Source organism: Scatophagus argus, chromosome 9 (genome assembly GCF_020382885.2).
Source record: "Scatophagus argus isolate fScaArg1 chromosome 9, fScaArg1.pri, whole genome shotgun sequence".
Taxonomy (NCBI): Eukaryota; Metazoa; Chordata; class Actinopteri; family Scatophagidae; genus Scatophagus; species Scatophagus argus.
In genome coordinates, this window is record NC_058501.1 from 25,843,511 (window position 1) to 25,855,990 (window position 12,480).

Here is a 12,480-nt window from a genome sequence, read left to right on the forward strand (position 1 = left end):
TTCGCCACCTGCTGGATTATAGTCAAATTTACTGTCAGGGACAGTGTGTACTTGTCTTTATCCGGAGTTTACAGTACAGTATCGTTTACATTTGATAATATTATGTATTTAATCATGTATTAACACTATATTACTCATATATTCACTTTTTGAATATATATTCAATATATTCATACGTTTTTATTTTCTTGATTTGTAACTCCTCTGTGTGCCTTCAAATTGCCCCCTGAGGACAAATAGAGTTTTGAATTGAATATATTGTTTTATTATATTTCTGTATCTCCTCACCTCTGTTTAATGTATTTATAGCATATAGTATATACTAGAGTGTGTTTGTTCCGTTATACATACGTGCATATGTATACTCTACTCCCTTCACACAAGGTGCTCCCAAGCCAGACTTTTCTCCCACAACGTTCCACGCTGGTGGAACAGCCTACCAGCCACAGTGCGAGCAGCGGCGCCCCCCTCTTCCTTTAAAAAGCACCTGAAAACTCACCTGTACCTTCTCTCCTAACATCCCTGACCCTCCAACAGCCTTCACTCTCTCATGTTCTCCTGCTCTCCTACGTAAGCGCTTCTCATTATGTTTTAGCTCTTATTGCTTTAGTCTAATTCTATTTTGCTGAAACTTGTTATTATTCATTCTGCAAGTCGCTTTGGATAAAAGTGTCTGCTAAATGAAGTGTAATGTAATGCATATTTATGAGGAAATACTGTTTTTTTTTCTCTCATGCACTTCTATGGTGGAAATTGTAATGAATGTTATGTATGGATTTTTAGCGTCACTTCTTTAACATTTTTAACAGTTTTTTGTCTGTTTCGTGTGTCGGGGGCCTCTGAGGATCAGTGTGAGAAGACTGAGATCTTCTGGCTTTTCTGACTGAGGACTAAAAACACGTGTGAGTCTTTTTTAACACATCACTAATAATTGCCAAGTTCCAAGTTTTATTCTGTTCTGTCTTTACAGCCCATGTGATCGGTGAATAAAACTTACTGTGACAGATGGGACATCTATTTAAGTACATTTAGCTTCACTCTGACTTTAAAATTCTGACTACAAGTTAATGATCAATAAAAACCCATATTTATAAATATATATGATATTTCTGTTCTTCTTCAAATTAAAAACTGTAGCTGATGTTGAGAAGGGAACAAATAATTTGAGGTTTACAAAAAATAAAGTTTATGTTTTTATTTAAACCCCATTTAAAGCAAATAACTGAACTTGGCATGAACATGAACTTCACATGAAATATTATCAATTAGAATCTGCAGGTGAAAGTAAGAGACAAACGACTGATCAAATGGAACTTTATTTCAAGCGTTTATAGTACGGCCAGCAGGTGGCGCTGCAGGAGACGGGCAGACAGATGGGTTTGAAAAGGCAGAGAACAGGGAGCACCTGCTTGCCAGGCTGACAGCTGATTGGTTGGTTGTTACCTGAAGACTAAAGCGTGAACATTTACTCAAGTACTGCACTGAGGTACAACCTTCTGGTACTTTACTTGAGTATTTAGATGTTATGCTACTTCACCTTGTACTCCACTACACTTGGAAGCAAAGCTAGTACTTTTTACTGCATTACAGCCGTGGTTAAGGGTTACATTAAAGTCCTGAACAAATTAACGCATCAAAAATGATCATCCAATGAAATGCAGCGCTTTGCATAATCAGAACTTTTACTTTTGGTACTTTAAATATATTCTGATGTGATACTTTTCTACCTTTCCTCATGAAACATTTTGGATGCGGGACTTTTAACCCTTTTAACTTTTTAAACCAAAGTATCCTTCAGTGAAGCCTCAGTTCACAAATCAAATCTGACAGCTCAAATCAACTTGTCTACATGTTTTGTTCACATATTTTCTTGTTTTTCCATTTGTGACACATTATGAACTCTGTAAAGTACTTCGCACTGAAAGGTGTGATCACTGATCTGATATTAATGTTGTGTTACGTTGCTGAAAGTCTAAGCATGAAATCACTACATGAAAAGATGAAGTTCTGGAGCGAAAGCCTGTGAGTCTGGATGTTTTACAGCCAGATGTCAGACGTACAGTCTCCCCCGGGGTATCTGATCTCATGGGCGAGAACCGGACCGTCGGGTTCTTTCCCGAAATCCACCAGGAAGTTTTCGTTGAGCGAGAGACCTCCGTTAACAGAGTCCACATCGATCTGCATCATGACCGAGCCCTCTCTGCACAGACACAGAATATTCAGTGGACTGGATTACTCTCGCGCAGTCCTGTGACCTTTTATTTCTGGGTCTTGCAGAATGCAAACGTGTTTCAGACAACAGTGTTCTTCCAGCCTCTGAAGTCATTTAGAAGAACTCCAGACATTAAGACATGTGGAAACGGTTTACTTTTTGTCCTTCAGTAATACATTTCTCAGATATTTCCAATGAATGCACAAGCTGAAAGAGGCAACAGCAGTAGTTCAGCCGTACAGACCTGACCACGTCGGGGTAGAACTGTTTGTCCCAGGCGCTGTACAGAGACGTCGACACATAAAGTCTCCGACCGTCCAAACTCAGTTGTAACATCTGAGGACTCGCAGGGAGACGCTTCCCCTGTGAGACAGATTAACAATCAATCAGAAAGATCCATCAGTAAGTCCTGCAGAGAACAGAAGACAGGATTATCAACAGACAGGTCTGTCCTCTCCTGTCTCACTGCTTCCTGTCTGTGCACCTGGATGATGCGTGGGTGGGGCTGCGGCTGGTTCTCAGGGTCTTCCAGAACTTTGACTGGACCGTCACTGATGATACTTCCTCCCAGAAACACCTGGAACAGTCAGACAGGTTAGCTGCCTCATGCTGAGCTTTCACCTGTTCAGCACTCAACAGGTGTCTCAACACTCATACCTGACCAACCAATCGTGGCTTCCTCCTGTCTGTGATGTCATACTGTCTGATGTCACCGTGCAGCCAGTTACTGAAGTAAAGAAAACGATCATCCAATGAGATCAGGATGTCTGTGATCAGACCTGCACAGAGAGATGAGAACGAGTCAGACAGACCAGAGAACATACAGATTGTGATGGAATTTCTGCATGCTTTGTAGTAACGATGAGATAACGTTATACTTTACTGTTACAGTGATGATCAGCTGGTGAACCCTACTGTTATAGTCTCACTGTAAATAACTTCCTGGGTATAAAGAAGATGGCAGGATGATATCTTGGTCACCACAGCAGATCACACCGAGGCCTAAATTCCTGAAATGGGTCACTACCTGCCTTTTATTGTAGTCCGACTGTTCTTTCATCTATAGAGGAATGTTTGTGAAGCTCCAAACAAAGGACCAGAGACATATCACAAAGAATAAAATGGGGTGAAGGCTTCGGTCAGCGGGGCACAAGCCTGAACTGCTGACTGCCGTGTGGTTCTGCGTGCTGCCTCCTCTCTGAAGAGATCAAACATTTTGGTGCGTGCTACCCTTCCAGTCTTGTTTGGTTTTTTGACTCACTACAGGCAGACAAGTAACTTCCACAACAAGACAGACTCACCAGGCATCTCCGGCAGAGCCCATCCCTCCACCTTCTTATTGGGAACATTGATCACCTTCTCTGCAGCCCAGTCGCCTTTCTGAAAACACACACAAAGGTATGATCGTAATCTGCTCCTTGTCTCAAGGTCGACGGTCTTCTCTGTGTTGCACCTGTAGTGAACCCCCCCGACTGAAACCAGTCAGGGATAATTTAGATTTATTGCTCTCTGGAGGGGTAACTAACTGGGATCCTGAGCCCTGTGATACTGACGGGTGTTTTGTAGAATCTGAAGATCGTTCCTCCCAGAGCACATCCCACGTAGCCTTCAGTGGCGCTGGGGTCATGGAGGAATCGGACCTCCAGAGGAATAGCACCCTCCTCACCCAAATCAATGGTCTGCAGCTTCCTGTGGGTGGTCCAGTCCCAAACATGAAGGGAGCTCCCATAGTGACCTGGCTCACAGACAACAACAAACTCATATTAGCTGATGATTTTTGTCCAGAGATGCAACAGGCAGCTTTATGGCATGTGTAGAACTACCTGTCGCATGACTTTTACTTTCCTGTATCACATTTAGACTAGATATTCTATAAGGCAAAATCTCACTGGCAGCAGAGCCCAGGACTCTGTGGCAGTTCCATACATCTCCAAGATCCTGGAGAAGGTGGTCCAAGAGCAGCTACATCAACATCTCCACTCCAATGACCTTTTTGAAGCTTTCCAATCCAGATTTAGAGAACACCATAGTACTGAAACAGCACTGATTAAAGTTTGTAATGACCCTCTCCTAAGATCCAATAGAGGTCTTGTCTCCATACTTGTACTTCTGGATCTCAGTGCTGCATTCGATACCACTGATCACAACATTCTTCTCCAGAGACTGGACCATGAAATTGGGATTAAAGGATTCGCCCTTCGATGGTTCAAGTCATATCTGACAGGTATTAGTTTGTTAACATTAATCATAATTGCTCCAAGTATAGTAAAGTTACTTATGGTGTACCTCAGGGTTCCATTAGGGAATATTATCCAAAAGCACTCCATCAATTTTCATTGTTACGCTGACGATACTCAGCTATACTTATCTATAAAACCAGATGACAGAAGCCACCTTACCAATTTGGATTGGTTTGGACTAATCTATCTATGTCCTCCAACTTGTTATTACTGAATTCAGAAAAAACAGAAGTTATTGATTTTGGACCTAAACCTCTCAGGGACTCTTTCTCTAGCCGGGCCGCCACCCTGGATGGCATCACCTTTAACTCTATTACAGCGGTGAGGAACCTTGGAATCATTTTAGACCAGGACCTGTCCTTCAATTCCCATATAAAACATATCACTAGGACTGCCTTCTTTCACCATCGTAGCATAGTTAAAATAAGGAACATCCTTTCTCAGAGTGATGCTGAGAAGTTGGTCCATGCATTCATCACTTCTGCATCCAGTACCTCTAAAAACAGACTGGGAGGTAGAGCTTTCAGCTACCGGGCTCCAATACTGTGGAACCAAGTCTCTCCATGGGTCAGAGAGGCAAACACTCTCTCCACTTTTAAGTCCAGGCTAAAAACATTCCTCTATGATAGAGCTGATAGTTAGGGCTGCTCAGGAAACTGAACCATTTTATAGCTATGCTGCCATAGGCTTAGACTGCTGGGGGACTCATCAGGATACAAGGAGCCACCTCCTCTCCCCTCCTCTCTTTATCTGTTATAGTGTGTAGTCTGGCCTTGCTGTCTCACACTCTCTCTGTGTCTTCACAGGTTATTCCAGAGCTCCATCCACCAGCACCAACCTTCACCTGCACCACCTCCTTCCCTGTGCTTCTACCCTGCCTGCCGTCCCTGCTCATCAACCAACCTGCTGCTCCTGCTTTCCCTGTTCACGACCCAGCCTGCCCACCAGGAGCTGCCTCCATCAGCCTCCATCAGCTCTCCCCTGACTGAACATTCCATGTTGTTAACTGCTTTCCTGCCCGTCCTGGGTGAGGGATCCCTCCTCTGCTGCTCACCCTGAGCTTTCTCCCAGTGTTTTCCTGTTAAAGGTTCTTCTGGGAGTTTTTCCTCAGTCGATGTGAGGGTCGAAGGGCTGAGGATGTTGCTGTGATGTTATGTAAAGCCCTTTGAGACAAACTGCTTGTAAAAATTGGCTATATAAATAAAGTTGTCTTGCCTTGTCTTGGCACAGAAAAAGAGAATTATCATGGAAATGGAACTTGCTGTGGTATCAACTTAAGTCTTATCAGGACAGCAAGGGCCAACAAGAGTTACTGAGGTTACTGACCAGACACTTACTGAGTTGTAAAACCCTGCAGTACCACTGAGTCTTAGTGAAATACAAACTAAGAAGTATTGAAGTAGTAAGAAGTAAGAACCTGCAATACTGACTAAAATCTTAGTGGAATCATAAACTAGTACCCCATGCCAGAGCTCTACTGGGATCAAGAGTTCTGTGGGGCTGACTTAGGTCTTACTGGGATCAGAATCTGAGACAGAGAGGGTCTGCTACAACAATACAGAGACTAACAAAAGAGACTGAAATGTTTCCTCCTGACTCACCTTCTTTGACATGGACTGGATTAAAACCATCAGCCAGAGCTTTGGGTGCACCCCATTCAGTGCTGATCATCACATTGTGTCGAGGTTGGTACCAGAAGTCGTATCCAAAGGGCGCCGCTTCACCTGGGTGCTCCCAGTTACCGACCACCTCGAACGTCTGTCCGTCCAGCAGGACAAAACCACCTGAGGTGATGACAGCAGGTTTAAGGCTGAAACTGACGATTTTCATTGAAAGTGGGCATGCTGGATGATAAGAGGACTTTACATCAGACTGTTCCTCTGACATTCCTTTGCTTTGGGGTGTGCGGGGTGCGGGGTGCGGAGTTTTCCATCTATGTGAGCAGGTGTGTCAGAGGATTTATAATCCAGTCTGCTGGCTGTCTTACCTTTGCCATTGCCAGACGGGTCTCCCAGACAGCTGATCATGATCTGTCCATTGCCCAGGCAGTGGGAGGTGTGAGGGTTCGCCAGGCCACACTTCCAGTACAGATCGATGGGCTCAACTATCTGAAGACACAAAGACTTGTTTGATTACACTTTTCATAACAAAAGCTTGAGTCTTAGCTTGAGTCTGGAGTTTTAGTGGGACTGGCACCTTAGTCATTGCATTACTGAATCGAGTTCTACTGAGGTCAAGGCCTAGAACCCTTTCCTGGAGTCTCAATGGGATCAGCGCCAGTAAGACTCTACTAAGTATTTTAGTGTTGTAGGATCATATTCCAGTAAGATCTTAGGTCTTAGATCTAAGCCCTTAGGTCCTGATCCCAGTAAGTCTCCAGGTCTTAACTGCTGTGCTGACTGGACTCTTACTGGAAGCACTGAAGGACAGCTGAGTCAAAGTGGAAGCAGAGTAAGTAGCCCAGGTGTCCTTCTCCTCTTCCTGGAGGACCCAGATGTGTTGCCAGGCCTGACGGGATCTATTATTGCTCCAGTTTATTAATGACTGAAACCCACATTTCCTGTCCAGAATATGTCCACAAGGAGTTGTCCAGAAGGATGGATATCTGAGCTTCTCACCCTGTCTCTTAGGCTGAGCTCAGACACCCAGCACAGGGAACTCATTTCAGCTGGTTGGATCCATCTTCTCACTGATTTGGCCACTACCCAGAGATCTCAGCTGAGGACTAGAGCTTCACCTTCAGCTCTCCAGTATCAGCTTTCTCTGTGCGATGATATTCCAAAACAGCATCCAAGTTACTGCTGACATGGTACAGACCTGCCTGTTGATCCCACTTCTCCCAATTCTGCAGAAGACCAGGACATCAAAGTGGGAGGCAATGACTCACTTCCTGTACTTCACACTCAGCTGATCACAATTTGCACAACAGGACACAACCAGAAACCCCCCAGACCTGCCTCTCCTCCTCAGTGGTTTTCCAGATTCCCTGAAGAGACCCGACTGTTTATTGATTACCAGTGACTCAGCAGATTGTCATGCATGTTTGCACTCTGAGGATTTGTTGGACTTACTGAACCAACATAGCAGCATTCTTCATTTCCCACATCACTAACAAAACCACTGTCTTTCAGGCATTTTAAGTTCTTTAAAGAACAGCTGTGAAAATGTTTCTCATCCGGTCTGACCTCAGGACGAACTGTCCTCCCCCTCGTCACTGCAGGCCCTGCTTTGCTTTCACTTTCTCACTCATAGTTCAGCTTCAGCTGAGCTGCTGTCTCTAACAAAACACCTGAAGGAATTATTTCTCAGAATTCAGGGGCTGGTTCACATCAGTTCAATAAGCCTGTAAGATGTTAGGCAGACATCCATCATCATGTTCACAGCCTTTAAAACTCTATTCCTGATTGGCTGAGCTGCGTCTGGCCTCCATGGCAGATCATTAGTAAGTGATGATGTGCTGTTCAGACCTTATGGAGCTGTGGCGCTCTGGGATTTGTCCCGACATCGACCACGTAGATTCTGGAGGAGATGAGTGCTGGTAGAATCAGACGGTTCCTTTTCTTGGAGGCGTCGCCAAAGCAGCTGCTGCAGGCGTTCCAGCCGGAGTGATGCAACTCATCACGGAGGTTCGGCATCGGCAGACGATGGATGACCTACAAGAGCAGAGGCCAAAGGTCACAACGGGTTACAGACGACACTAAAACACATCCTACAGGTTAGCGACAGAAAAAACAAAACCTGAACGAGGAAGAAGAGAAGATGACATCAAGACATCTGAGTGTGAAACTGATCCAGCAGGAGCTGGTGAGGGGACAAAGGGAAGAAGTGCACTGGTGCTACATCACCAGGCTCGACTAAAGCTGCAAAGACAGGAGTGTGGAGCAGGAGGATGTCTAGAGGGCATCGGATGACTCGGTGCACCTGGCAGTAGGTGGAGGATTTCGGGTTGACGTCGACAGTGGCGAGGTAGTCAGGTTTGAGGGTGCCGGTGTTGCGGTAGATGCAGGGCAGGTAAACGATCTCCTCCCGAGGACCTTCAACAAGAACAACAGGTGAAGAGCAGACCGTTCAGCTTTCTAATCAGTGAGCTTTCGAGCTGCTCGTGTTGTTGGCTTTGGACAGAACCAGGCTAGTCGTTTCCCCTTGTTTCTAGTCCTTATGCTAAGCTAAGCTAAGCTAAGCACCTGCCGGCTGCAGCTCTATGGTAACTGTACTCATGTTTTCTTGTCTGTCTCTCTGAATGTTAAACTGTTCTTCTGTTCTTTAACAACCAAAGCTGTGGAAAACTGATCCGTTTGTAACAAAACATGGAAATGAGGCCGGCCTCACCCTTCATGGCATCCAGTGGGCTGCGGTAGCCTGGTCCACATCCTGAACAGTTGGCTGAGGAAACACAACACAAGAAAGATGAGTCCAACACTGCGATCACGGATCACAGCGTTTAATCATGCAGCGTTACAGGTGTTCCCCAAACTCTCGATGTTCCACCAAGACTTTTCTTGGTTTTAATAATATAAAACACCCACAACAAATCTGAAAATCATACGAACTGGGACAGCAGCTCTCCCTCTCTGTCCACAGTTCACCTTTTATTTGTCAGTCCAATGGCAAACAGGTCTTCAGAGCGCCACAGGAGTGTTGGTTTTATACCCAGCAGGAGAGTTTGATAAGTGATTTTGACCATCAGATGAGATCACCTGAGTACAGAGGGATCTCTCAGTACACACACCTGTAATTAAACTGCTGACACAGCGTCATGAAAACAGCACAACATGAAGCGTGAAGCATTTCTAATATCCCAAACTAAAAGAAATCTGCAGACGTGAGCAGCACAGCGATGCTCTGAGCTAAATGCTAATACCAGCAGGCTAACATGCATGTCATCAGTTCTGCAGGTTATTTGCTCAGAAAACAGACCTGATGATGCTGCTACATGAAAAGTGAGACTCGGCAAACTAGTGGACCAAAAGGGCTGTGGCTTCAGAGGTCACGGGAGGTGAAACCTTCGTAAGGGAGGAGTTTGGGAGGCAATGAAGGACTTTCAGTTGGCTTCAAGGGCCCAGAGGGGGAAAACTGTTATACCACACTGTTGTGGCGAAGAGCCGAGCCAGAAGGCAAAGCTCTCGATTTGCCAGTCGATTTATGCTTCCACCCTCTCCTGTGGTCGAGAGCTGTGGGTGGAGACCAGCAGAATGAGATGGGGGATTGAAGCAGCTGATACGAGTTTCCCCTGGAGCGTCTCTGGCCTCAGCCTTAGAGTCAGGGTGAGGAGCTTCTGGGCGCTTCCCTCCCGACCAAGAACACACACACACACATTCTACATATACACACACAGGTAGACAAACCCTTCACGATGTTCTGTGGTTTGTGGTATCCGAGTCCACATCCTGAAAATACAACATGTGACACGTCATGTTACCACCGCAACACTGCTGTTACTACAGGAAAGGTCACAAAGGTCAGACTGATGCATTCTGGGAAACAGGTCTTCAGAGCGCCACGGGAGTGTTGGTTTTATACCCAGCAGGAGAGTTTGATAAGTGATTTCGATCATCAGATGAGATCACCTGAGTATAGAGGTCTCTCAGTACACTCAATTAAACTGCTGACGCAGCGTCATGAAAACAAAACTCTCCGCAGCAACAGCACAACATGAAGCGTGAAGCATTTCTAATATCCAAAATTAAAAGAAATCTGCAGACGTGAGCAGCTCTGAGCTAAATGCTAAGTTAGCAATGCTGACTTAGTCCTGAAGCAGGACTGGAAGAGTCCTGACTGAGGCTGTGAGACTGATGTAACTGACTGAGCAGTGTTATATAACACACACACACACACATTCTGAATGACTGCCATTTAAAGAGACAGACCCGTTTTCAACACGTCACATTCCTGTCTTTACTTCATCTGTTTGCAGACTGAAAATAAAACAAGTCAGAAACAATTTACATTTTTTTGAACAGAGCTGCAATCAACTTTTATTTTGAAAACCATTTGAAGCTGCATTTAAGAACCCTCCAAAGTTGGACATATGAGATTATGAAAAGTGTGAATAGTGAAAAATGAGCTGTAGCCGCCTCTTAAACTTCTCTTTGTCTCTACAAATGTTCTCTTATAGTCTGACTTGTTTTAAAAACAAAATACTTTGCTGAAAGGACAGTCCTGGTGGGACCCCGGGCCCCCCGACTGGGACCGAGTCTGATGTTACTGCATGCTGGAATTAAAGTACAGAAAGACACAACAACAACAACAACAACAACACACACACACACACACACCTCTCAGGGCAAAGCAGAGCAGCCAGTTAACCTGATGTGGGAGGAAGCCGGAGAACCCGGAGAAAACCCACGCAGGAGAACATGCAGACTCCACAGAGAAGGATTCAGACCAGGACTCGACCCTGGAACCCTCTGGCTGTGAGGTGACAGAGCGAACCACTGCAGCACTGCACCACCAAGCACAGAACCAAACCAGGGAAAATCTGACAACGCTGACATCACAGCTCCGAATCTTTTCATTTTCATGAGTCCTTTTCAATGTTTTATCTTATTGTGCTTTTTCTTCTCCTGGTTTTAATATTTATTTTATTTTGTAAAGCAGCTTCAAACTTTGCTTTGAAAAGTGAATAAAGAATGTGAATAAAGTTTCTGATGTAGAATCGATAAGGGACCTGACCTGAACTGAAACGTAAGTCGACAGACAGACAGACAGATGAGTCCAGGAAATTCACGAGCCGAGTCGACTTCAGTTAAATGTCAACATTCAAATCAAATCAAAGATCAAAGTCACTCTGAAAGCTCTGAAACAAGGTTGTCACATTCCAACATGTTTCCTGAAAACAACCTGAAGTCTGATTATAATGACATTTAAGACAGCTGTAGATTAGAGCCTGACGTGTCCCAACACGTCTGATCCTGCTGTTAATGTGCCCACAGCCAACAAGCACCTGGAGACAATATGAACAATCCCAATAATCAATGACTGAACCATCAACATGCACTCCTGGTAAAACCTGGAGCTTTTCTTACATGGAAATTCTGATTTTTTTTCCTTATAGGTGGCATGAAATACTCGCTAATACTCCACCTTCGAACCTTACTGACCTGGAAAGCAGAAGTTTCCACAGCAGAAAAGGAAAGTTCAAGCAGGATGTGACAAACTAGCAGATGCATCAGAGTTTAAATTCTGCCTGTTAAAGTTCACAGACTGCACCTTTGGTTTTCCCTCCTGAGCTGAAGTGCAGCACCAGCAGCAGAAAAGATCTTTTCAGGAAACAGAGCAAAGGTCATCAACACAGACCTGCTGCTCCCACCAGACTTCATGAGAAAAACATGGAATTTAAGCTCCTGAGACAAGCAGAATGTGCAGAGTGAGTGAGTGACAGGTGTGACAGGTGTGGAGGGAAGAATAAAGTGAGGAAAGAGACGAGCTCACCCATGTCTGAGCAAGTTCTGCAGGTCCTGCCGTCAGAGACTCTGGACTCTGTGACACCTCTGAGACAAGTCCAGCATGAACCAGACTGGGAGGGTGGAACTTCACATCAGGGCACAGCCAATCGGGGGTTGGGGCTTACACACCAGTTCAACGAGCCACATTTTAACCCTTTAAAGCCCAGACGCTGCTTTATTGTGCACACAAAAGGATCATAATATTGTAAAGAATCATACAGATTCTTAGTGTGATTCTGAATATTTTTAGCAGTTACTTGTTTTGACCACAAGTGTTTCACTACACTTTAAGCTCTTTGCTGTCGGTGTGTGTGTGTGTTGAGTTGAGCTGTGACATGGCACTAAGTCCTGTTTTTTGTTAATGATTGTTTGACTCTGATACAAGCTGCTCTCATTTCAGCCTCACGTTTTCCATTAAACTTTTACTGTTTAATCTTCTCTGCAGAACTCTTTCTTTTAATGTTTGCTTCTGTGTTTAATGTTGGATTGCCCCTGGCCCCTCTGGGTCCTGGCCCCTCTGGGTCCTGGCCCCTCTGGGTCCTGGCCCCTCTGGGTCCTGGCCCCTGAGAAGCACCCACCTGGA

The 12,480-nt window shown here is 44.9% G+C and overlaps 1 protein-coding gene across 1 annotated transcript; it reads right to left on the bottom strand.

Annotated features, from left to right (window-relative positions):
• Window positions 1-1,296: 1,296 nt before the first annotated feature.
• Window positions 1,297-11,988, bottom strand: selenbp1 (selenium binding protein 1). The gene is made up of 12 exons (XM_046398641.1): window positions 11,884-11,988; window positions 8,782-8,835; window positions 8,374-8,486; window positions 7,920-8,105; window positions 6,440-6,560; window positions 6,054-6,236; window positions 3,766-3,947; window positions 3,514-3,592; window positions 2,870-2,991; window positions 2,697-2,789; window positions 2,457-2,575; window positions 1,297-2,200 (listed from the first exon to the last, which is right to left on the bottom strand). The coding sequence occupies exons 1-12, from the start codon at window positions 11,885-11,887 to the stop codon at window positions 2,038-2,040; spliced, it is 1,419 nt and encodes a 472-aa protein (XP_046254597.1). The 5' UTR covers window positions 11,888-11,988; the 3' UTR covers window positions 1,297-2,037.
• Between the last annotated feature and the right edge of the window lie 492 nt (window positions 11,989-12,480).

Bases quoted from the DNA above. Each gene is read 5' to 3' on its own strand.
- selenbp1 (XM_046398641.1), bottom strand. The intron at 8,487-8,781 runs GTGAGGCCGGCC...TTCTTGTTGAAG, and splicing joins CCCACTGGATGCCATGAAGG to GTCCTCGGGAGGAGATCGTT. The intron at 2,576-2,696 runs GTGCACAGACAG...TCTGTCTCACAG, and splicing joins CCCACCCACGCATCATCCAG to GGGAAGCGTCTCCCTGCGAG.